The 26,767-nt window shown below is 44.7% G+C and overlaps 1 protein-coding gene across 1 annotated transcript in view; it reads left to right on the top strand.

Annotated features, from left to right (window-relative positions):
- LOC120052413 (potassium voltage-gated channel subfamily KQT member 1-like) overlaps nucleotides 1–21,957 on the top strand; it is a 99,924-nt gene extending 77,967 nt beyond the window's left edge. Inside the window, exon 5 of the mRNA XM_038999300.1 lies at nucleotides 21,277–21,957. Coding sequence (XP_038855228.1) covers nucleotides 21,277–21,453 — 177 coding nt within the window. The 3' untranslated portion in view covers nucleotides 21,454–21,957. The remainder of the gene's footprint in view (nucleotides 1–21,276) is intronic.
- The last annotated feature ends 4,810 nt before the right edge of the window (nucleotides 21,958–26,767 follow it).

Raw genomic sequence — 26,767 nt, 5'->3', positions numbered from 1 at the left:
TTTACGCTACTGCTACTCTCTGTTCATCATATATGCATAGTCACTTTAACCATATCTACATGTACATACTACCTCAATCAGCCTGACTAACCGGTGTCTGTATGTAGCCTTGCTACTTTTATAGCCCCGCTACTGTATATAGCCTGTCTTTTTACTGTTGTTTTATTTCTTTACTTACCTATTGTTCACCTAATACCTTTTTTGCACTATTGGTTAGAGCCTGTAAGTAAGCATTTCACTGTAAGGTCTACACCTGTTGTATTCGGCGCACGTGACAAATAAACTTTGATTTGATTTGAATGCTTTTTAAAATAGCAATATATTTATTACTTTCCAAATAAACGTTATATTTCCATGGAAATACATGGGTAGCCATGAGACGGCGGCCTTTCTCAATAGCAAGGCTATGCTCACTGAGTCTGTATGTAGTCAAAGCTTTCCTTAAGTTTGGGTTAGTCACAGTGATTAGCTATTCTGCCACTGTGTACTCTGTGTTTAGGACCAAATAGCATTCTAGTTTGCTCAGTTGTTTTGTTAATTCTTTCCAATGTGTCAAGTAATTATATTTTTGTTTTCTCATGATTTGGTTGGGTCTAACTATGTTGCTGTCCTGGGACCAGCTTTCTTAGGGGACTCTTCTCCAGGTTCATCTCTCTGTAGGTGATGGCTTTGTTATGGATGATTTGGGAATCGCTTCCTTTTAGGTGGTTGTAGAATTTAACGTCTCTTTTCTGGATTTTGATCATTAGCGGATATCGGCCTATTTCTGCTCTGCATGCATTATTTGGTGTTTTATGTTGTACACTGAGGATATTTTTGCAGAATTCTGTATACAGAGTCTCAATTTGGTGTTTGTCCCATTTTGTGACATCTTGGTTGGTGAGCAGACCCCACACCTCACAACCATAAAAGGCAAATATTTTTAGCCAGATCCTAATTGGTATGTCGAATTTTGTTCCTTTTGATGACATAGAAGGTCCTTCTTGCCTTGTCTCTCAGATTGTCCACAGCTTTGTGGAAGTTACCTTTGGCGCTGATGTTTAGGCTGAGGTATGTATAGTTTTTTGTGTGCTTTATGGCAACGGTGTCTAGATGGAATTTGTATTTGTGGTCCTGGCGACTGGACATTTTTTGGAACACCATTATTTTTGTCTTACTGATATTTACTGTCAGGGCCCAGGTCTGATAGAATCTGTGTGGAAGATCTAGGTGCTGCTGTAGGCCCTCCTTTGTTTGAGACAGAAGCACCAGATCATCAGCAAACAGTAGACATTGACTTCAGATTCTAGTAGGGTGAGACTCGGTGCTGTAGACTGTTCTCGTGTCCTCGCCAATTCGTTGATATATATGTTGAAGAGGCTGGTTCTAAAGTGGCAACCCTGTCTCACCCCACGGCCCTGTGGAAGAACATGTGTGAGTTTTTTGCCAATTTTAACCGCACACTTGTTTTTTGTGTACATGGATTTTATAATGTCATATTTTTTTTCCCCAACACCACTTTCCATCAATTTGTATAGCAGACCCTCATGCCAAATTGAGTCACAAGCTTTTGTGAAATCAACAAAGCATGAGAAGACTTTGCCTTTGTTTTGGTTTGTTTGTTTGTCAATTAGGGTGTGCAGGGTGAACACATGGTCTGTCGTACGGTAATTTGGTAAAAAGCCAATTTGAAATTTGCTCAGTACATTGTTTTCACTGAGGAAATGTACGAGTCTGCTGTTAATGATAATGCAGAGGATTTTCCCATGGTTGCTGTTGACGCATATCCCACGGTAGTTATTGAGATCAAATTTGTCTCCACTTTTGTGGATTGGGGTGATCAGTCCTTGGTTCCAAATATTGGGTAAGATTCCAGAGCTAAGGATGATGTTAAAGACTTTAAGTATAGCCAATTGGAATTTGTGGTCTGTATATTTTATAATTTCATATAGGATACCATCAACACGACCGGCCTTTTTGGGTTGGAGGGTTTGTGTTTTGTCCTGTAGTTCATTCAATGTAATTGGAATTTCCGGTGGGTTCTGGTAGTCTTTAATAGTTGATTCTTAGATTTGTATTTGATCATGTATATGTTTTTGCTATTTGTTCTTTGTTACAGGGCTAAAAAGATTAGAGAAGTGGTTTACCCATACTTCTCCATGTTGGATAGATAACTCTCTGTGTTGTTATTTGTTTAGTGTCCTTCTCTCTCTCTTTCTTTCTCTCTCTCTCTTTCTCTCTTTCTCTCTTTCTCTCTCTCTCTCTCTCTCTCTCTCTCTCTCTCGCGCGCTCGCGCTCTCTCTCTCTCTACCTCCCTCTCTATCTCTCTCTCTCTCTTTCTCTCTCGCGCTCCCTCTCTCTCCCTCTCTCTACCTCTCTCTACCTCTCTCTCTCTCTCTCTCTCTCTCTCTCTCTCTCTCTCTCTCTCTCTCTCTCTCTCTCTCTCTCTCTCTCTGTCTCTGTCTCTGTCTCTGTCTCTCTCTCTGTCTCTCTCTCTGTCTCTCTCTCTGTCTCTCTCAGTCTCTCTCAGTCTGATGGCAGCAAGGTATGTAGTAGCCCTGGCTGCCATCAGAGAGGAACCACCTCACCCAGGGAAACAGTGAAACACTGTGCCAACGTCGTGTTAAAAATAGAAAGGCCTAATTCAGCACGGAGGAACTTGAAAAGAGCTACCTGTTGCAATTTCCTGAGTGGGCCTACCCCCCCCCCCTTTTTTAAATCAACATGCTGCCTAAATGAGGACTGTGATCTCTCATGACTGCTTCCTCACATGGAGACGCGTGGGGACATGGGGGGTTTCAAGGAGAGAGGCAGCGAGCTGTGTTTGATGGGCGCAGGCAGCCCTCTCCCCTGTTTACTACAGGCTAAAAATATCAGCCTGTCGCTGGTGCTCTGGCCCTTCAGACTCTCTCTGTCCCCCCAGCCCAGCCCGAGTGCTGAGGGTCCAGCCCAAGGGGAGAGAGAGAGAGAGAGGTCCCTCATCGCTGTGGGGGGGAGCAACAGGTGGAAGAGCAGTGTGTGTGTGTGTGTGTGTGTGTGTGTGTGTGTGTGTGTGTGTGTGTGTGTGTGTGTGTGTGTGTGTGTGTGTGTGTGTGTGTGTGTGTGTGTGTGTGTGTGTGTGTGTGTGTGTGTGTGTGTGTGTGTGTTGTTACAGCCCGGGCCCTGTAAAAGCCCAGTATCACACAGAGCCTGTGTCCGCAGCTCAATACAGAGCTGAATTCTCTTATTCATGCTTTCTAAGCTATAAAAGTCCACAGAGTTTAATGCATCTTTAGTGTTATGAATCCCTGTCCCATTGACGTTAATGGGGCTGTTGTTGGTGTGGAGGCTCTATGTGAGTACAGTATTTGCCATTCAGAACAGCAACTCAGTGACTAAGGCTCTATTTTTGCCCGTGTGTTTTTTCTTCTTCAACCCACTTGTACCATCATACTGACAAAAGGCAGTTGGCCTTCTCCAATGACGGGCTGCAGACTGAGGAGGTACTGTGAGGCTGATTGTTTCCGGGCAGCTCTCTCTCCTCCCTCTCTCTCTCAATGTTCAATTCAATGTAAGGGCTTTATTGACATGGGAAATATATGTTTACATTGTCAAAGCAAGTGAAATAGATAATAAACAAAAGTGAAATAAACATTTTTATATATATATATTTAAATATCTCTTTCTCTCTCTGCAATTCTGCTCCCTCTCTCTGAGATGGAACTTTTTACCGATGTTTTGATTAAATACCTTACAGTTTGTGTTTGAAGAATCTCATGATGATTAGCATCTAGGGGGGAATGCTGGGCGTGCCAACCCAACAAGGTTAATGCACCGACCGGACAACCAAAACAGAGCCTGGGATATCGAACAGAATAGTCACTTTTTTTGGGGGGGGGGGCGAAACAAAGCAATGACTGTATTTTTATGTTGATATTAGCGCTGTGCCGGTGGGCTTGGAGGCACACAATGTTACTGGCCAGTGTAGCAAAATGTCTGGAATATTTTCATTTGGCCCTATCCGTTACATTCAATATTTTGTCTGCATGGTGGTTGTTGGTCTTACAGGAAGAATGTAGGGTTGTGATAGAGGTGACAGAGTTTGAAATCCCGTCTTGGACATGTAGTAAGGTGAATAGTCATTTTAACAGTACGCCATTACACCTTAGAGTTGTGTAACATATTGGTCTATTTTTCATTCAGTTCTGCAAAAATGTTCACATTTATTTTGGAGGTGGGGTTGTTTTTGCAAAATTGAGTTGAAGCTAGCCAACCAAAAGACTTCAGAACACTGTCCCTAGCCAACCAGTCAACGTCAGACTGTCACCATCCAACCAGACGACTCCAGGATGTATAATTATCTTCCTCTGCCCTTTCACCATCTGAGTCGCAACCAAAACATCACCCGATAGAAGCAAAACAAACGTCTGTACAAAGCAATGCTCCGGAGGAAAACGGATTTTGTCATGTCTGCGTCTTTAATGAATAAAATAAAGCCACAATAACAAAAACAGAGCATACTATATTTGGAACCAGAGGACGACAGGTCTCTCTCTCTCTCTCTTTCTTTCTCTCTTGTTCTTTCTCTCTCTTTCTTTCTCTCTCTCTCTCTCTCTCTCGCTCTGCTTTCTCTTTCTCTCTTACTTTCTTTCTTTCTCTCCCTCTCTCTCTCTCTTTCTTTCTCTCTTGTTCTTTCTCTCTCTTTCTTTCTCTCTCTCTCTCTCTCTCTCTCTCTCTCGCTCTGCTTTCTCTTTCTCTCTTACTTTCTTTCTTTCTCTCGCTCTCTCTCTCTCTCTTTCTCTCTCCCGCCCTCCATCACTATCTCTTTCTTTCTCTCTCTCCCTTACTCTCTCATTCTTTCTCTTTCTCTCTCTTTTTCTCCCTCTCTCTCTCTCTCCTCCATTGTCTCTCTCTAGTTCTTTTTCGTTCTTTCTCTCTCTCTCTCTCTCTCACACACTTTCCCTCTCTCTCTCTCTCTTTATCCCTTTCTCTCTCTATCGCTCTCTCTCCCTCTCATTCTCTCTCTCTTGCTCTCTCTCTCTCTCTCAAATTCAAATTCAGATTGCTTTATTGGCATGACATACTGCTTTGGCAATATCTAGAAATTGTATTTCAGTAAATACAGTACAATATACTAATGTATAAAATAAGAAAAAGAGGGAATGGCTAATGAATAGAAAACAAAATGTACATGAATGATGGTTCCACTGTGTATTCTCTCTCCGTCTCTCTCTGGGCCAGCTGTACCTGGGAGGACATACAGCAGAAAACTGGCTTTATCTGGATTAATACATCTTATGGGGCAGGCGGTAGCTCTCCAGTGGCGACGGGCGGGCTGGATCTGCTGGCACGCTGGCTGGCCTTGGCACCAACCTGAGCGCCAGGCAGGGTCACAGTCTGGGCACGTCTCTGCCTGGAGTCAGTGGGTGACAGCTGATGGTCGGGCACACGCCAGACCCAGACCCAGACCCCACTCTGTCTGTCTGGAGGTCCCACCAACATCACCATTCCTCTGTCCCCCAAACAACTGGCTCTCTCTGACTCTGTTTACCCTACACTGACTGGCTCTGACTAGATTGTGTACTTCACTGTGTTTGACTTGTGATTCCCTTCAGATCAGTCAGGGTGTTCAGATCAGTCAGATAACGCCAGGCAGGCAGGCGTTATCTGTGTCTGATATCATCTCTGACAAGAGTCCCTTTGTTGCTAATGACGCCCAACAGATGTAGCAGTCAGTATCTCATTAACCTTTGACCTGTAATGCCATTTATTCCATGAGATTTACTATAATAGGCCAACAAGACAAAGACTAGTGAGGGATGACAAGAGGTGATTCAGAGACACATAAGCTTTAGCTTAGCAAGCTAGTGCAGTCTTGTGGCATGCAAGCGACTGGTTGGTCACCCAAACACTATTTTGTTTAAACAGCCACGTCCCTTGTCACCAGGCATGTGGTGTGGCTAGCTACCACGACTGGTTGTTGTTGGCACATAATGTGTGGTAGCAGCTGGTCCAGGGGCCACCTCACCCCTATAAAGCCTCTCCTGTTGGCCACACAGGAGGGATCAGGACTAGCTCGGGGGTGACGCCCTGGACCCCAGGCCCACAGTCAAATAGCCTCCAGGCCCCCAAGCCCCATGTGTCCCTGTACTTTGACATTTAAACCACACTTGTGGCACTGCAGTCAGCTGACAGACCAGCCCTGTGTCTCTCCCTTGTTGTGGCACGCGCATGGCTGGTTGGTAACAGTGGTTTAGCTGCCAGCTGCCAACAGACCTTGTGACTCTGGCGACAGACAGACAGACAGACAGACAGACAGACAGACAGACAGACAGACAGACAGACAGACAGACAGACAGACAGACAGACAGACAGACAGACAGACAGACAGACAGACAGACAGACAGACAGAGAGAGAGAGAGAGAGAGAGAGAGAGAGAGAGAGAGAGAGAGAGAGAGAGAGAGAGAGAGAGAGAGAGAGAGAGAGAGAGAGAGAGAGAGAGAGAGTGAATCACAAACAGGCCCAGCAACAGGTTGCCAGGGTAGGGCAGGGCTTAGTGGTCAGGCTGGCGAACAGATGACGTGACGTTTGTCCAATTCATGTTTATGACGGCTGAGAGAGGTGCCAGGAGTCATTGTGACATTAGCTGAACACATTGTTTCCTCTCAACACAGTTCTGATATCAGTTATGGTTGAAATGCTTTTTGTCAGTTTCATCAGGGAGGTTGACTCAACTAAAGTTTAATTTCAGACCTGAATACACATTGAAGTGTAGTAGCATTGTAAAGGCTCTATGGAGAAACATCATGGTCCTAGAAAGACAGCCGTGTGTGTGTGTGTGTGTGTGTGTGTGTGTGTGTGTGTGTGTGTGTGTGTGTGTGTGTGTGTATGTGTGTGTGCGTGCGTGCGTGCGTGCGTGCGTGCGTGCGTGCGTGCGTGCGTGGGTGGGTGGGTGTGTGTGTGTGTGTGGGTGTGTGTGTGTGCCGCCCCTCTCTTGCCCTGGACCACCACACTGGGGACCAGTAAAGAGAGGAGGACTCCCAGCTGTCACTAAGGACACATGTTAAAAAAGGCATCGGGCCCAATATTTTACAGGACCCCTCTCCCAGGTCCCTGGTTTTATTCCACATCCACACAACTTTACGGGCAGCTTTGTGAAATAAGAACGATTATGATACGTTTTATGACAGCCAGACTGGAGTGGCATCCCCATGTGTGGTGACAGCTTGGTGGAGCCCAGTAAATGGAGGTTGACTTGGTCTGGGTGTTCTATTTCATTCTGTGGCCGAGAGGTACAGTATATAGATCCATTTATTCACTAACATGGCGGGGGAATTCCGACCCGAGATAAGCGCGCGTAAATGGAACGTAATTCCCTTTTTATGTACTTCTCTCTACGCATATTCTGATTTTGAACTGAAGCATGAGAATAGGATGCTATTCACCCGCTGTTCCTTTGGGGTGGAGATGTAAGAAATGGAAGGTGTGGCGGAGGTGTCTACAGATACGCCCTCTTCTGACCTTCACTTAATTCCCTCGGAATTCCACCACCTTCACGCACGATGAAACTATGAATAAGGTGGAGCAACCTGTTGGTTCCAAGTGGAACAACATCTACTTTCTTTGTTCCAATAGAATAACACCGTTCTCCATGCACTGTAATGTACAACTTGATAAGAGCTAATGATAAGAGCCAGGTACATGATTAAGCCGTTTGTATAAGGGGATTGTAAATATAAATGACAGATCTATTTTACCTTATGATCGCTGGAGACAAATGTGAAACCAGTCATATGGCAACAAACTGAAGCACATCAACATAGCCCCTTTTCCACTGTGAAGTTTATGCTGGCCTTATAACTTGCAAGGATGTAGCCATTAGCAAATGACAGTATAGTGCCAAACCTACTGAGTTGATTTATGATTTCTAAAATGTTTTAATTATATATTGTCACTGTATTTTTTACAATTTGTATCATGTTAAATATTAGCCACTACCTTTAGCCACCGTCAGTGAAACCCACATATATTTATAATTGTCACTTTAGGGTAAGTTTCCTTTCATTTTGTATAATTGCATTACATAATTAGTTTACCTTTCTTTCCTCTGCCACGTTCGTGTGGTTGTTCCTGAGGATCGCTAGTAATAGTGGATCATATTAGGCTAACGTATTACAAGTTGTGAAATCATTTGGGACTTGTAGCCTATTTGAATCATTATGGAACACAGACCATACTTACCTGGCGCACAGTTCACAGCGACTGGACTGTTGTCATCACAGTTCCATGATTAGTGAGGATTATTAGGGTAGATTTAAAAGACTACTGTTCAATCCCTGTTCTCCATTTTTCTCTCCTTCCAATATTTCATGGATTGAACAATTGAATATGGCAACTTTCAGGATCAACATTTTTGATTCTCCAATATATTTTGTTTGTAACGGCTCTCCAGACCTGTTTTTTTATTATCCAGAAATACTTTCCTAACCCTAAATAATATACACTTTTATATATTTTTTCTACCAATGTGTGTTTTAAAGGAGATGAATATGCGTGTATTTAGGCCGATGTGGCTTTCTTTCATTGATACCTAATATTCTGAACTATTCTCTCTATTTATTCTAGTAAGTCAGTAAATTAAATGAAAATGAAAGGTACACCACATTTAAAGTGATGGCTTTAGATTATTGTACTTTAATTAAATGTAATCAGCGCGTGCAAGGGAACCACGCCTGCAAAGCCCGTTATGCATCTGCATAAGGTAAGTCGTGCATAAAAAAGGCGTAGATTTCCTAAGTCTGAATCGGGCCATAACAGACTCTCATTCAGTGATGCAGACTTACAAGTCAACATGCATCCACATTACTGTGAGAACAACAACAACATGAAAGCGTTCCCTAACACACCACCACCTCATCAGTCAGGACACGTCTCATAATTCACCTCTTCATCCAGCTACTAGCCTGTTTATTCCACCGCATGTATTTGGTGTTCAGTAACATTTCGCCGTCTCTCACATCCCTCAAGGTAAAAAATGGACCACCACCTCTAATGGACCACCACCGGGACTTGAAAGCCATCAAACTTCTCTCTCCATCTGAATTTACTCTACATGAAAGTCTTAACTGTTCCCACACATTCCCTCTCACAGCTCCTCCATCATGTCTTAACAGGGTGATCAGTAAATAAAGTAAAATGCCCCTGTCCCTCTGTACACCCTGTATATGGGCCCTGATGGCACAGACCTGTGGACTAGGAAAAGGGCACTCCCAACAACAGAGTGCTAAGGTCGGTGGAGAGAGGAGAGGGATGAGGGGAGGAGAGGGAGGGTGGGGTAGAGAGAGAGGCCACCTGCCCCGTATGGAAGGTGATTGTACCTCCTTGTGAAAGTAGCTCTGGAACGCTCTGAAACAAAAGCAGCTTTGAGAGCACGCCCACTCAGCAAAGGAGATCAGGTGGTGGCGAGTGCCTGCTCCCCCCCCTGGAAAGGCTTTGGTTACAGTGTAATGGCACGTGGCAAAGGCCTTGATATTTATCATGTGCGTCAGGTGCTCTCGCTTGATTTCCTGTTCTTTTTTAAGCTCCCCCTAGCACCAAATCCCACTGCTCAAACCCTACACCACCCTCCCTCCCTCCCTCGCTCCACCCCTCCTCCACTTTCTCCTTTTTACAAATACAAAGAACATATTGTAACTGCCAATGTTAAACTGAATCCATTTATCTTGGCAGGGGTCGGCCGGCTCTGTGAATCTGAGCTGTACTCCTTCGGCTTCCAGTTGGTCGTAGTTACTGCTTGGTTGGTCCTTTGATTGGTTGGTTGGTTGGTTGGTTGGTTGGTTGGTCCTTTGATTGGTTGGTTGGTTGGTTGGTTGGTTGGTTGGTTGGTTGGTCCTTTGATTGGTTGGTTGGTTGGTTGGTTGGTTGGTTGGTCCTTTGATTGGTTGGTTGGTTGGTTGGTTGGTTGGTCCTTTGATTGGTTGGTTGGTTGGTTGGTTGGTTGGTTGGTTGGTTGGTTGGTTGGTTGGTTGGTTGGTTGGTGGGTGGTGAATTGGATCTGTGAACACACACATTTGTTTAGGATCCTTTCTCTCCTGCACTGGACTCAAATAAACACACAAAACATGCAGATGCACTGCTCAAATCAAAACACAACCCTTGACCCAAGTCTTCTGAATCTCACAAACACGTACAGTACACACACACTTTACCCAGATTGTACCAGCTTTTTAGCAAAACACAACACACTATCAACATACACATGCACACACTTCAAATATATAAGTGATGAGATATGAGTATCTGAAAAATCTCATGACAAACAATCTCCCAGTCAACACACAGAAAGGAGGAAGAACTAACTCCAAGCCAGACGAATGCTGGGCTAGGTCTGCTTTGATGTCGATCTGTCTGTTCTTCCTCCCTCCATCACTCCCTCCTCCCTCTGTCTCCTCAGGCCCTTTCTGTCCTATGCTCCGAGAGAGAAGCAGACATCAGAAAACAGCCCGTCTCTCTCTCTCTCTCTCTCTCTCTCTCTCTCTCTCTCTCTCTCTCTCTCTCTCTCTCTCTCTCTCTCTCTCTCTTTATCTCGCTCGCTCGCTCTCTCTCTCCCTCTCTCTCTCTCTCTCTCTCTCTCTCTCTCTCTCTGTGTGTGCTGAGGGAGAAGGCAGATGTCTAGGAGGTAATATGGTACACTAGATCCCATAGGTTGTCTGAGGCTTCATATGCGCTCAGCCTCTCTCCTTGCTCCATTGCTCTTCTCAAGGCCCAACCCTGGGAGGCTGGAAGGCGGGGAGGTGGGGAGGCTGGGAGGCGGGGAGGCGGGGAGATGAGGGGAGGTAAGGCTTGGTCAGTGGCTGTGGTCGGGGAAACTGCACACAATGAGGAGGCAGCCAGGGCAGCGTAGGCCTGGGCAGAAGCTCCCTCAGGGCCGTGCCGAGCTTACCTGACCTGACCTTGTGTTGTTGTTCTTTACAGGAAGCTCCACTGACATTCCCTCGGCTTCAGACCCAGGGTCGGGATATATATATATATATATATATATATATATATATATATATATATATATATAGAGAGAGAGAGAGAGAGAGAGAGAGAGAGAGAGAGAGAGAGAGAGAGAGAGAGAGAGAGAGAGAGAGAGAGAGAGAGAGAGAGAGAGAGAGAGAGAGAGAGAGAGAGAGAGAGAGAGAGAGAGAGAGAGAGAGAGAGAGAGAGAGAGAGAGAGAGAGAGAGAGAGAGAGAGAGAGAGAGAGAGAGAGAGAGAGAGAGAGAGAGAGAGAGAGAGGGGGGGGGCACCGGCTGTTGGATGTGGCTGTCTAGGCTGATACGCAGGGGCTCCAGTCAAGGGTCACCAGAGGGAAAATAAATGTCACGTATACCATGATGGGCACTGATTGTGATGTGTGGAAATGTTTTCTTTTGCCCATTGTCTCCCACCATTTTGTCCCTCCTCTCTCTTCGTTGTCAGTTGCGATGGAGAGCTACAGCAGTTCGATGATGGGAATCTTGTTTTTGAATGAGGCTGACTCCTATTAGATGCCAAGGAATTCCTGGAGATGGTTGTTTTCCCCCCTTGCAGTCTTCTCCTCTCTATTTCACTGTCAGAGTCAGAGAGAGAGAGAGATTGGAGAGTGAGAGAGAGAGAGAAAGAGAGCGAGAGAGAAAGAAAGAAAGAAGAAAGAAAGGAGAGAAAGAGAGAGAAGAGAGTGAAAAAGAAAGTCAGAGAAGGTGAGTGGGTGAGAAAGAGAGAGTGGATATTGTGGTTTCATTCATCTGGTATATATTCAGTGAGTTATCTGCTCACTTAGCCAAGACCCCAATATATATGACACCCTTGTTCGTGTTCAGTCCTGTGTTTAACTCCTGAATAAGAGCCTACTTTATGATTTCACCTAATAAGACCGACTTAATGTGGCATTTCAGACGCAGACATGGCCTTTATTTAGACTAAAATTGAACCATCCGATTAGACGAGGCGGACCAGTCTTTTAGTGTCTTGTCTGTGAGTAGAGAACTGACCTGATGACGTATGTTAGATGGGCAAATGAACTGTAACAACAGCTACTATCCTTTTAGACTGTTTTTTTCTCTTGTTTATTTTTGATTACTAGTGTTTAGTAGGGTGACTAGGGTCACACATGAGTATGAATTGTATAAACTAAGTCCCAAGTCATTGTGACAAGCCTGAGCTCTGGACTGGACTGAATGGTTCGCTGTTATTGTTGTTGTTGTTGTCTTCTCAGTGACAAACAAGCACAAACAAACAGAGAAAGGGGTGTTTGGCGTTCAGCACTGTTTAGCGGCTGGGTTAGGCTGCCCTGCAGATAATACAGCTATGGTAAGCTACGAATGGAAGGGTGTTCCTCTGTTAACACAGCCATTGTGTCCTGGTCCCCTGTCTCCAGTCAGTCCCCACCAAGCCCATGTTCCCACCACTGTGATACCCCTGTGAGGAGACACTTTGGGACAGACAGGGTTGCAGAGGGAGGGTTGGGCCACTATGTTTCTCAGAACAGTGTTTTACCTACCTCTGCTTAGGCTTGGCGGGGTGGGCTCCCAGTCTAGCTCTGTTGTCCCCCACCTGCACACGTTTAGCCCCGCTTAAATTCAGTTGAACATTCAACTGAAAATGGTTGTGTTTTTCAGGCTACTGTGTTATCCTAAGGGCCTTGGTGCCCCGCCCTAGAAACATTTATTGTGCCACAGAGAATGTGTGGGGTAGGCTGTTTGTGGTCATGTGTTGTTTGGGAGGGTGGGGTGGTGGGGGGTTGGGGACAGTTGAGGCTGCCCCTGTATCATCTGTCCCTGTATCATATGTCCTTTGACACAAGGAGGTTGACAGCGTCATCATTACCTATCCCCCCCTCCCTAACCATAGGGTTATGGTTGTAGTTGAGGCTAAGGTTAGGGTTATGGTTGAAGTTGAGGCTAGGGTAATGTTGAACCAGGATGGGGACATGAATCTAGGGTTAGGGTTATGGCTGTAGTTGAGGCTAGGGTAATGTTGAACCAGGATGGGTACATGAAGTTAGGGTTAGGGTTATGGTTGTAGTTGAGGCTAGGGTAATGTTGAACCAGGATGGGGACATGACGCTAGGGTTAGGGTTATGGTTGTAGTTGAGGCTAGGGTAATGTTGAACCAGGATGGGGACATTAAGCTAGGGTTAGGGTTATGGTTGTAGTTGAGGCTAGGGTAATGTTGAACCAGGATGGGGACATGAAGTTAGGGTTAGGGTTATGGTTGTAGTTGAGGCTAGGGTAATGTTGAACCAGGATGGGGACATGAAGTTAGGGTTAGGGTTATGGTTGTAGTTGAGGCTACGGTTAGGGTTATGGTTGTAGTTGAGGCTAGGGTAATGTTGAACCAGGATGGGGACATGAAGTTAGGGTTAGGGTTATGGTTGTAGTTGAGGCTACGGTTAGGGTTATGGTTGTAGTTGAGGCTAGGGTAATGTTGAACCAGGATGGGTACATGAAGTTAGGGTTAGGGTTAGGGTTGTAGTTGAGGCTAGGGTAATGTTGAACCAGGATGAGGACATGAAGTTAGGGTTAGGGTTATGGTTGTAGTTGAGGCTAGGGTTGGGATTATGGTTGTAGTTGAGGCTAGGGTAATGTTGAACCAGGATGGGGACATGAAACTAGGGTTAGGGTTATGGTTGTAGTTGAGGCTAGGGTAATGTTGAACCAGGATGGGGACATGACGCTAGGGTTAGGGTTATGGTTGTAGTTGAGGCTAGGGTAATGTTGAACCAGGATGGGGACATGAAGCTAGGGTTAGGGTTATGGTTGTAGTTGAGTCTAGGGTTAGGGTTAGGGTTGTAGTTGAGGCTAGGGTAATGTTGAACCAGGATGGTGACATGAAGCTAGGGATAGGGTTTTGGTTGTAGTTGTAGTTGAGGCTAGGGTAATGTTGAACCAGGATGGGGACATGAAGCTAGGGTTAGGGTTATGGTTGTAGTTGAGGCTAGGGTAATGTTGAACCAGGATGGGGACATGAAGCTAGGGTTAGGGTTATGGTTGTAGTTGAGGCTAGGGTAATGTTGAACCAGGATGGGGACATGAAACTAGGGTTAGGGTTATGATTGTAGTTGAGGCTAGGGTAATGTTGAACCAGGATGGGGACATGAAGTTAGGGTTAGGGTTATGGTTGTAGTTGAGGCTAGGGTAATGTTGAACCAGGATGGGGACATGACGCTAGGGTTAGGGTTATGGTTGTAGTTGAGGCTAGGGTAATGTTGAACCAGGATGGGTACATGAAGTTAGGGTTAGGGTTAGGGTTGTAGTTGAGGCTAGGGTAATGTTGAACCAGGATGAGGACATGAAGTTAGGGTTAGGGTTATGGTTGTAGTTGAGTCTAGGGTAATGTTGAACCAGGATGGGGACATGAAGCTAGGGTTAGGGTTATGGTTGTAGTTGAGTCTAGGGTTAGGGTTATGGTTGTAGTTGAGTCTAGGGTTAGGGTTATGGTTGTAGTTGAGTCTAGGGTAATGTTGAACCAGGATGGTGACATGAAGCTAGGGATAGGGTTTTGGTTGTAGTTGTAGTTGAGGCTAGGGTAATGTTGAACCAGGATGGGGACATGAAGCTAGGGTTAGGGTTATGGTTGTAGTTGAGGCTAGGGTAATGTTGAACCAGGATGGGGACATGAAACTAGGGTTAGGGTTATGATTGTAGTTGAGGCTAGGGTAATGTTGAACCAGGATGGGGACATGAAGTTAGGGTTAGGGTTATGGTTGTAGTTGAGGCTAGGGTAATGTTGAACCAGGATGGGGACATGAAGCTAGGGTTAGGGTTATGGTTGTAGTTGAGTCTAGGGTTAGGGTTATGGTTGTAGTTGAGTCTAGGGTAATGTTGAACCAGGATGGGGACATGAAGTTAGGGTTAGGGTTATGGTTGTAGTTGAGGCTAGGGTAATGTTGAACCAGGATGGGGACATGAAGTTAGGGTTAGGGTTATGGTTGTAGTTGAGGCTAGGGTAATGTTGAACCAGGATGGGGACATGAATCTAGGGTTAGGGTTATGGTTGTAGTTGAGGCTACGGTTAGGGTTATGGTTGTAGTTGAGGCTAGAGTAATGTTGAACCAGGATGGGGACATGAAGTTAGGGTTAGGGTTATGGTTGTAGTTGAGGCTACGGTAATGTTGAACCAGGATGGGGACATGAAGTTAGGGTTAGGGTTATGGTTGTAGTTGAGGCTAGGGTAATGTTGAACCAGGATGGGGACATGAACCTAGGGTTAGGGTTATGGTTGTAGTTGTAGTTGAGGCTAGAGTAATGTTGAACCAGGATGGGGACATTAAGCTTGGGTTAGGGTTATGGTTGTAGTTGAGGCTAGGGTTGGGATTATGGTTGTAGTTGAGGCTAGGGTAATGTTGAACCAGGATGGGGACATGAAGCTAGGGTTAGGGTTATGGTTGTAGTTGAGGCTAGGGTAATGTTGAACCAGGATGGGGACATGAGGCTAGGGTTAGGGTTATGGTTGTAGTTGAGGCTAGGGTAATGTTGAACCAGGATGGGGACATGAGGCTAGGGTTAGGGTTATGGTTGTAGTTGAGGCTAGGGTAATGTTGAACCAGGATGGGGACATGAAGTTAGGGTTAGGGTTATGGTTGTAGTTGAGGCTACGGTTAGGGTTATGGTTGTAGTTGAGGCTAGGGTAATGTTGAACCAGGATCGGGCCATGAAGCTAGGGTTAGGGTTATGGTTGTAGTTGAGGCTAGGGTAATGTTGAACCAGGATGGGGACATGAAGTTAGGGTTAGGGTTATGGTTGTAGTTGAGGCTACGGTTAGGGTTATGGTTGTAGTTGAGGCTAGGGTAATGTTGAACCAGGATGGGGACATGAAGTTAGGGTTAGGATTATGGTTGTAGTTGAGGCTAGGGTAATGTTGAACCAGGATGGGGACATGAAGTTAGGGTTAGGGTTATGGTTGTAGTTGAGGCTAGGGTAATGTTGAACCAGGATGGGGACATGAAGTTAGGGTTGGGGTTATGGTTGTAGTTGAGGCTAGGGTAATGTTGAACCAGGATGGGGACATGACGCTAGGGTTAGGGTTATGGTTGTAGTTGAGGCTAGGGTAATGTTGAACCAGGATGGGGACATGAAGCTGGGGTTAGGGTTATGGTTGTAGTTGAGGCTAGGGTTATGTTGATCCAGGATGGGGACATGAAGCTAGGGTTAGGATTATGGTTGTAGTTGAGGCTAGGGTAATGTTGAACCAGGATGGGGACATGAAGCTAGGGTTAGGGTTATGGTTGTAGTTGAGGCTAGGGTAATGTTGAACCAGGATGGGGACATGAAGCTAGGGTTAGGGTTAGAGCCCTGTAAAAGGAGGAAAACACTGTAATGAGAAAGGCTTATCCCTAAACCTAACCGTAACCCTAACTCCAACCCTAACCCTGTTCAGACCTCTAACCTTAGCCCTAACCCTAACCTTGTTCAAGATTCTAACCCTGTTCAGCCCAAAGAAATGAAATGATTTCCTGATCCATGCTAAAAACCACAGGAATGCTGATAAGTATAGATTACTGCTGACATGTTTATTACTCTGTTATACACTCCTAGGCCAAAAGACACTACACACCTGCTCGTCAAGCATCTCATTCCAAAATCATGGGCATTAACATAGAGTTGGTACCCCCGTTGCTGCCATAACAGCCTCCACTCTTCTGGGAAGGCTTTCCACTAGATGTTGGAACATTGCTGCAGGGACTTGCTTCCATTCAGCCACAAGAGCATTAGTGAGGTCGGACACTGATGTTGGGCGATTAGACATGGCTCGAAGTCGGCGTTCCCATTTATCCCAAAGGTGTTCGATGGGGTTGAGGTCAGGGCTCTGTGCAGGCCAGTCAAGTTTTTCCACACCGATCTCGACAAACCATTTCTGTATGGACCTCGCTTTGTGCACAGGGGCGTTGTCAAACTGAAACAGGAAAGAGCCTTCCCCAAACTGTTGCCACAAAGTTGGAAGCACAGAATCGTCTAGAATGTCATTGTATGCTGTAGCGTTAAGATTTCCCTCCACTGGAACTGAGGGGCCTAGCCCAAACCATGAAAAACAGCCCCAAACCATTATGCCTCCTCCACCAAACTTTGCAGTTGGCCCTATGCATTGGGGCAGGTAGCGTTCTGCTGGTATCCACCAAACACAGATTGGTCTGTCAGACTGCGAGATGGTGAAGCGGGATTCATCACTTGCCAATGGCAGTGAACTTTACACCACTCCAAACGACGCTTGGCATTGCACTTGTTGATCTTAGGCTTGTGTGTGTCTGCTCGGGCATGGAAACCCATTTCAGGGTCCCGTTGGTAGAGCATGGTGCTTGCAACGCCAGGGTTGAGGGTTCTATTCCCACGGGGGACCAGTATGAAAAGGTAGGCACTCGCTACTAGTAAGTCGCTCTGGATAAGAGCATCTGCTAAATGACCAAAATGTAAATAATGCTCCCGACGAACAGTTCTTGTACTGACCTTGCTTCCAGAGGCAGTTTGGAACTTGGTAGTGAGTGTTGCAAACGAGGACAGATGACAGCACTTGGCAGTCCTGTTCTGTGAGCTTGTGTGGTCTACCACTTTGTGGCTGAGCCGTTGTTGCTCCTAGACGTTTCCACTTCACAATAACAGCACTTACAGTTGACCAGGTCAGCTCTAGCAGGGCAGAAATGTGACAATCTGACTTGTTGGAAAGGTGTCATCCTATGACGGTGCCACGTTGAAAGTCACTGAACTCTTCACTAAGGCCATTCTACTGCCAATGTTTGTCTATGGAGATCGCATGGCAGTGTGCTCTGTTCATCTGTTAGCAACAGGTGTGGCTGAAATAGCCGAATCCACTCATTTGAAGGGTGAGGTATATATAGTGTATGTTCTGCCCCCTGACCAGGCAGCGAGTACTCCGTTTTCTTAACTTCTTTGGGACTAGGGGGCAGTATTGAGTAGCTTGGATAAAAAGGTGCCCAGAGTAAACAGCCTGCTACTCAGTCCTAAAAGCTAGAATATGCATATAATTAGTAGATTTGCATAGAAAACACTCTGAAGTTTCTAAAACTGTTTGAATGATGTCTGTGAGTATAACAGAACTCATATGGCAGGCAAAAACCTGACAAAAAATCCAACCAGGAAGTGGGAAATCTGAGGTTTGTAGTTTTTCAAGTCATTGCCTATCGAATATACAGTGTCTATGGGGTCATATTGCACTTCCTAAGGCTTCCACTAGATGTCAACAGTCTTTAGAACCTTGTTTGATGCTTCTACTGTGAAGGATGAGGGAATAAGAGCTGATTGAGTCAGGAGTCTGGCATGAGCTGATCACGCGCGCTCACGTGAGTGTTAGCTGCGTTCCATTGCATTTCTACAGACAAAGGAATTCTCCGGTTGAAACATTATTGAAGATTTATGTTAAAAACATCCTAAAGATTGATTCTATACATTGTTTGACATGTTTCTACGAACTGTAATGGAATTGTTTGACTTTTCGTCTGACCTGAGCGTCATGAGTTTGGATTGTGTACTAAACGCTCAAACAAAAAGGAGGTATTTGGACATAAATTATGGACTTTATCGAACAAATCAAACATTTATTGTGGAACTGGGATTCCTGGGAGTGCATTCTGATGAAGATCATCAAAGGTAAGTGAATATTTATAATGCTATTTCTGACTTCTGTTGACTCCACAACATGGCGGATATCTGTATGGCTTGTTTTGTTGTCTGAGCGCTGTACTCAGATTATTGCATGGTGTGCTTTTTCGGTGAAGCTTTTTTGAAATCTGACACAACGGTTGCATTAAGGAGAAGTGGATCTAAAATTCCATGCATAACACTTGTATCTTTTAGCAATGTTTACTATGAGTAATTCTGTAAATTGATGTGGCTCTCTGCAAAATCACCGGATGTTTTGGAACTACTGAACATAACGCGCCAATGTAAACTGAGATTTTTGGGTATAAATATGAACTTTATCGAACAAAACATACATGTATTGTGTAACATGAAGTCCTATGAGTGTCATCTGATGAAGATGATCAAAGGTTAGTGATTAATTTTATCTCTATTTCTGCTTTTTGTGACTCCTCTCTTTGGCTGGAAAAATGGTGTGTTTTTCAGTGACTAGGTACTGACCTAACATAATAGTTTGGTGTGCTTTCGTCGTAAAGCCTTTTTGAAATTGGACACTGTGGCTGGATTTACAACAAGTTTATCTTTAAAATGGGTTGTCTGTCTTTTTATTTATTCCACCCAATATTTTTGTATTTGTACCAGGAGACTACAGGTACTTGTATGTTTGAGGAATTTTAATTATGGGATTTTTGTTGTTTTGAATTCGGCGTCCTGCAATTTCACTGGCTGTTGTTGAGGTGGGACGCTAGCGTCCCGAATATCCCAGAGAGGTTTTAAAACAGCTATTTAGGTCATGATTAACCTTGTAGTCTAATCCAGGGCTTGTTCTAACTTTTTGTTATTTCGTTTTTTCCTCCTACTTTGACGAGTCTATGATACCTGTGAGTCATTGGTATACATGCGGTGATCTTATTTGATGTAATTGAATAGGCGTCATCCATGGTTTCATATCTCAAGAACAATGACTGATGCTCAATGTCCTGTTGTACTATAAAAGTGTGATGGCCGTCAAGCACACTCACTAAAAGAGCAAGGAGCCCAATCCTCAACACACAAACATACCAGTGGATTCTGCGATGTGAATGTCAGACAAAATACTGCAGTTCCTCACTATCAGTTTTGACTGGAATGAACGTCGGCAAATGCCTGCCTGCCTGCCTGCCTGCCTGCCTGCCTGCCTGCCTGCCTGCCTGCCTGCCTGCCTGCCTGTCTGTCTGTCTGTCTGTCTGTCTGTCTGTCTGTCTGTCTGTCTGTCTGTCTGTCTGCCTGCCTGCCTGCCTGCCTGCCTGCCTGCCTGCCTGCCTGCCTGCCTGCCTGCCTGTTGTGTGAGATGCCATGGCTCTTTCATGTACTATGATGTACACATAACCTCTCCAACTTTATCGGAATCCATTACCACTTATCTCAATGATTATTACATTTATAAATCAGGTTAACAAGTAGTGATAAATTAAGCCAAAGATAATGCATTCCTGAAAGTATAACTACATAACTTCAATGTAAAGGCAGAGGGCAGGATGATAAAGATCTGTAAAAAAAACTATTTGATGTTTAGAAAGGTGTGTGCGCGCAAGCGTGTGTGTCTGTGTGTCGGCAGACAGCCTGGCTTGTTTACCTCTGCCATACAGGGCGTGGGCGCTGGCTGTACACACAGGGGTTAGAAATACTAAGGAGGTTCCCTGTTTGAGATGTCTCTGTCTGTTGTGTGACAGACACACCTGTGTTTACAGTTGAGTCCCTGGGGTGTGTGTGCATGCATTTGTGCGTGTGCATGCGTTTGTGCTTGTGCATGCGTGTGTGTGAGCATGCGTTCATGTGTGTGAGTGCGCGTGTGTGTGTGTCCATGCGTTCGTGCGTGTGTGTGTGTGTTTGTGTGTGCATGCGTTCGTGCGTGTGTGTTCATGGGTGTGCATGCGTGTGTGTGTGTGCATGCGTTCGTGCGTGTGCATGCGTGTGTACTAAAAGCCCTCCCTCCCACTCCTGGATCATTGAGCCGGGCCAGCTGCTTTAATGAGTGGCTTCTGCAGGTATACCATGACAGACAGACAAACATGTTATTATACACTAGAGGTCTGTCATTGGGATGGGGCCATATTATAACAATAATAATACATTTTATTTTAAGCGCTTTTCACAAAACCCAAAGTCACATAAGTAAATAAAAGAATAAGGACAGACTAATCCGGAAGTGAACTAGAGGGAGGATAAAAGTTAAGACGACAAATAATCCGGATAAGCCTGTGTGAAGAGGTGTATCTTTAGTGTGGACTTGAATATGTGTATTCAGTATTGGAGGCCTGGCGGACAAAAGAAAGGCTGAAACTCAGTGACACTGCTCAAATGCTTCACCCATTGAAATGTCCTCACTGACTGACTAGTCCCGCACATATAATTACTACAGCAGTACAAATCTACAGTCACGAATGTATGTAACATGTTTCAAGTTTCAAGTTGTATTAGTCGTATGTACAGGATACACATGGTATAGACCGTCCAATGAAATGCTTACTTGCAGGTTCCTTCTCGACAATGCAACAACAATAAGAAATAGTAAAAAATAAGAATTGGAACATAAAGTAAATGTCTCAGTAGAATAGACATTTTAACATAGCCCTCACTGTTGTTTGTTAAATGTCCTCACTATAGTCACCGATCTATAACCTAAAACATGTACCTTTGTTTGCTGTGTGTTGTATAAATAGATGGACCAGATGAGCCATAAGATGGAGGCGGTGCTGAAGATCTTGGTGGACCAGTACAAACCCAAGGCAGAGCTGCTCCAGAGGGCCCCAGCCCCTCCACTCCCAGCCCCCTACAGCTCTCGCATCAGCATCATGAGGCGTCAGAACATGGGCGTCAGCTTGGACGAGGGACGGTGATGTCACAGTGGGCAGACAGGCGCCGGGGATGGAACCACCAGGGACCAGTAGGACCAACCGTGAGATATCAGTTGCAATGTGAAGATAAATCATTTAAAAATTCATTGTCAGCTGCTTGACCAGGAGGGCACAGACTCCAATAAAGAAAAGGGAGCACTCTTCTTACCTTATTAAAAAGATGGTGTCGTTTGGCTACTTCTAGTGCCCTCTGTTTTATAACCCCCAAAACCTTTACATCACTGTCTTTGACCGCTGACCTTAGAGAGAGAACGTGAACAACTCAGCTCCTGCTTCTGTTCTCCTCTGCTGAAGAGGCGTGCTTGTATGAAAGTGAGGGCTATAGAGAACTATGAGAGGGGACATGGCAGCAGTATACTGACAGCTAGAGACGTACAGTGATGCCGTCCATCCTCCCTCCCCCCATCATGGTGAATGGGCATACGAGGTCCTCCTCTTCTTCAGAAGTTTCTTCCCTCTTTCTCCCTCTTTAATATCAGCACTATGAAAACATACTACACTCTTAGAAAAAAAGTGCTATCTAGAAGCTTAAAGGGTTCTTCGATTGTGCCCATAGGAGAACCCTTTGAATAACCCTTTTTGGTTCTAGGTAGAACCCTTTTGGTTCCAGGTAGAACCAAAAAGGGTTCTCCTATGGGGACAGCCGAAGAACGCTTTTGGAACCTTTTTTTCTAAGAGTGTACTGAAACTTCCACAGCATACATTGTAGCAAAAGCATACTTCAATTCCCTTTTGTTTTATAAGATTAGCCTGACACTTTCACTACTCAGCACATTATCACGTAAGATATGAGAATGTATTCAACTGTATTCATTCAGCGAGGCACATCCAAGCACTAAAATATTATTTCCAAGCAAACCATCACACTAATGATATTATTTGGAGATTGTGCAGTCAAAGCGGTAAAGCACTTGTTAAAGGGTACAGCACAGAGAATGAGGAGACCAGCAGAGATCAAATCCTGATCTTGGCACCATTCAAACCAAAATACAGCACCACTATTTCTATATAGCCACCAATTCATCTCACCTTACTGTATTTAGTTGCCGGCGTATGTTTGTTAGTAGTAATCGAGTGACATAGAGAAGGACCAGGAGACTATCTGTTGACTTTGCCCAGGGTCTGCCTCTGTTAGTGGCTGGGCCTAGGCTGCTGGAGCAAAGTATAGTGATGAAACAGCTCTGCAGGAACTAATCTTCCGCTGATTTACAGCTATGGTTAAGCTAATAAAAATAGCAGAACAGTCGTGACAAGGCAGAACGCAGTATTACAGAAATACAGAGAGGGAAAGAACAGTACGGAGAGTTATGGTACGAAGTTAAAGTTGACGCAACACCCCGTGCCAAGATTTTCACTAGGATATTCCAATGAACCACTTCACCCCACCCATCCTTCTCAATGCTAAAACACTTTCATTTTCCCTCTTTGGACTTAAACTGCAGTGTGCAATTTGTAATTAATTTGCCCCATTAGAGCGCTGACTATTTATCTGTCTATTGCTAATTAAGTGCTGAATTCCTGGTAAGGGGAGATAGCAATGTATGTGAGTTGACTAATGAAAAGAACACTGGAAAATGTGTACAATTTAAACAGTAGGCTTTGAACGGCTCACTCCATAATTCAGTGTGAAGGTCTGAAATATCAGGCTACTTCTAAGAGAGAGAGACGTACCAAGCTTCAGCTTTGACTTTAAAGCCCTTTAAAGCGTTGAATATAATTAATGTCTCTCTTTTTGTTCTCACTCCATGTATTTGTCGTACGGCCAGGACCCAGCTGGGTTTAGCCAGTTGAAAATAGAAAACAATAACTAAGCTATGTGTGCAATCCCTTCCATAATTATAGTGTGCACATTCCTCGAAAGATGGCAACACAAAGGAGGGGTGAAACGAGAGAGAGGGGAGGAAGAGAAAAACACTGAACTACTAGTATATATACTGAACAAAAATATAAACGCAACATGCAACAATTTCAACGATTTTACTGAGTTACAGTTCATATAAGGAAATCTGTCAATTTAAATAAATAAATCAGGCCCCAATTTATAGATTTCACATGACTGGGCAGGGGTGCAGTCATGGGTGGGCCTGATAGGGAATAGGCCCAGCCACTTGGGAGCCAGACCTACCCTCTGAGGAGCCAGGCCCAGCCAATCAGAATTAGTTTTCCCCACAAAAGGGCTGTATTACAGACAGAAATACCTATCAGTTCCATCAGCTGTCCGGGTGGCTGGTCTCAGACGGTCCCGCAGGTGAAGAAGCTGGATGTGGAGGTCCTGGGCTGACATGGTTACACGTGGTCTGCGGCTGTGAGGCCGGTTGGACGTACAGCCAAATTCTCAAAAAACGACATTGGATTCGGCTTATGGTAGATAAATTAACATTAAATTCTCTGGCAACAGTTCTGGTGGACACTCCTGCAGTCAACATGCCAATTGCACACTCCCTCAAAACTTGTGTTGTGTGACAAAACTGTACATTTAGTGTGGTCTTTTATTGTCCCCAGCACAAGGTGCACCTGTGTAATCATGCTGTTTAATCAGCTTCTTGATATGCCACACCTGTCCGGGTGGCTGGTCTCAGACAATCCCGCAGGTGAAGAAGCGGATTATCTTGGCAAAGGAGAAATGCTCGCTAACAGGGATGTAAACAAATGTGTGCACAACATTTTAGAGAAATAAGCTTTTTGTGCATATGGAACATTTCTGGGATCTTTTATTTCAGCTCATGAAACATGAGACCAACACTGTTGCGTTTACATTTTTGTTCAGTATGTTTTATTATTTTGCTGTGGTTGAAGATTTGGAATATGTATTTTATATAACAGGCTGCTTTTTAAAGCCAGTTTCTTTGAGATAACTGCTTCACATACTGGCTGTTTGACCATTCTCCTGTACAGTTTTATAAGAGTTGTAAATAGCAACATTGACTTATATTTATTATCATGTGGAACAAACGATCAACCTGGGAATACTCCTGGTCTGCAGAGTGATGATGAGAAATAAAGAGAAGTGTTGTAAAATGGATTGGAATGACTGTAAATTATATTCACAACCCTCTGTAAATCTGGTGTAAATAAAAATCAATTTAATTTCATTTTCTGGGCTCTCCTTGGGCTCAGTGTGTCTTGATTACCAGTTAGTCTATAATTTCCTTTCCTTGGATTCAACTCTTCTCTCTTGGCTGTCCGTTCGATTTGCAGGCCACATCAGGTCAAGGTAAGCCATATCCTCTCAATCCCACAACGTTTAGAATTCTTCAATTCATTATTTTTTTACACTGCACTTTTACACTTTGAACTTCAATATTCCATATCCATTGAGGAGCGAAGGAGGCATGTGGGAGAAAGACAGAGAAAGAGAGAGAGACAGAGAGAAAGAAAGAGAATACGTCTCAAATTACCACTCAATTATATTTCCCTTCAAAGGCCAAGAAATACTGGGGATGTCCCAAAAACAGCACGGCCAGAGCGGGGAGAGAGAGGTCTCTAGGGAGGGGTGGATGGAGGGGAGAAGGGCAGGAGAAGGCAGACTGGGAGGAGGTGGAGGGAGTAGAGGAGCAGCCCAGAGCCATTTTCAATTACCCAGAGAGCCTTGTCTCCACAGCCAAGCCATGGTGTTATGCTGCCTTTGTCCTCCCCTGGTTTATATCACGGTCTCCCCCTGGTCTAGTTGGTGTTTACTGAGCCAGCTCAGCTCTATACCACTGAGACCCTGCTACTTCACTTTCATCTCTGACTCCCCACTTCAAACGAGGGCTTGATGTCAGAAGAACACAAGAGCAAGAGCACAAGCTAAAAGGGAACATCAAGAGAGAGCCAGGAAGAAAGTTGAATAGAATGTAGCTCTGTGTGGTCAGTGAGACATGCTAGTCAATACCTCCATATATACCCTATACCTCTATATATACCTTATACCCCATATACTGTATACCATATACCCTCATATACACCCTATACACTCATATATACCATATTCCCTCATATATACCCTATACCCCATATATACCCTAAACCCTCATATATACCCTATACCCTCATATATACCCTATACCCCCATATACACTACCAGTCAAAAGTTTTAGAACACCTACTCATTCAAGGGTTTTTCTTTATTTTTACTATTTTCTACATTGTAGAATAATAGTGAAGACTTCAAAACTATGAAATAACACATATGGAATCATATAGTAACCAAAAACGTGTTAAACAAATCAAAATATATGTTATATTTGAGATTCTTCAAAAAGCCACCCTTTGCCTTGATGACAGCTGGATGACACCTGGAATGATTTTCCAACAGTCTTGAAGGAGTTCTCACATATGCTGAACACTTGTTGGCTGCTTTTCCTTCACTCTGTGGTCCGACTCATCCCAACCATCTCAATTTGGTTGAGGTCGGGGGATTGTGGAGGCCAGGTCATCTGATGCAGCATTCCATCACTCTCCTTGGTAAAATAGCCCTTACGCCACCTGGCAGTGTGTTGGGTCATTGTCCTGTTGAAAAACAGGAAGAAAGAGAGCTACGGAGCAGGTTTTCATCAAGGATCGCTCTGTACTTTGCTCCATTCATCTTTGCCTCGATCCTGACTAGTCTCCCAGTCCCTGCCACTGAAAAACATCCCCACAGCATGATTCTGCCACCACAATGCTTCACCATAGGGGGATAACAGGTTTCCTCTAGACCTGACGATTGGCATTCAGGCCAAAGAGTTCAATCTTGGTTTCATCAGACCAGAGAATCTTGTTTCTCATGGTCTGAGAGTTTTGAGGGTGCCTTTTTGAAAACTCCAGGCTTCCGTCTGGCCACTCTACCATAAAGGCCTGATTGGTGGTGTGCTGCAGAGATGGTTGTCCTTCTGGAAAGTTCTTCCATATCCACAGAGGAACTCGGGAGCTCTTTCAGAGTGACCATCGGGTTCTTGGTCACCTCCCTGACCAAGGCCCTTCTCCCCCGATTGCTCCATTTGGCTGGGCGGCCAGCTCTAGGAAGAGTCTTGGTGGTTCCAAACTTCTTCCATTTAAGAATGATGGAGGCCACTGTGTTCTTGCCGACCTTCAATGCTGTAGAAATGTTTTGGTACCCTTCCCCAGATCTGTGCCTCGACACAATCCTGTTTCGGAGGTCTACGGACAATTCCTTCGACCTCATGGCTTGGTTTTTTCTCTGACATGCACTGCCAACTGTAGGACCTTATATAGACAGGTGTGTGCCTTTCCAAATCATGTCCAATAAATTGAATTTACCACAGGTGGACTCCAATCAATGAACCTGAGCTCAGTTACAAGTCTCATAGCAAAG

The sequence above is a fragment of the Salvelinus namaycush genome, chromosome 8, assembly GCF_016432855.1.
Source record: "Salvelinus namaycush isolate Seneca chromosome 8, SaNama_1.0, whole genome shotgun sequence".
NCBI classification, from domain to species: domain Eukaryota; kingdom Metazoa; phylum Chordata; class Actinopteri; order Salmoniformes; family Salmonidae; genus Salvelinus; species Salvelinus namaycush.
Note: the sequence above shows the minus strand (reverse complement) of the source record. Positions and strands in the feature narration are given on the sequence as shown.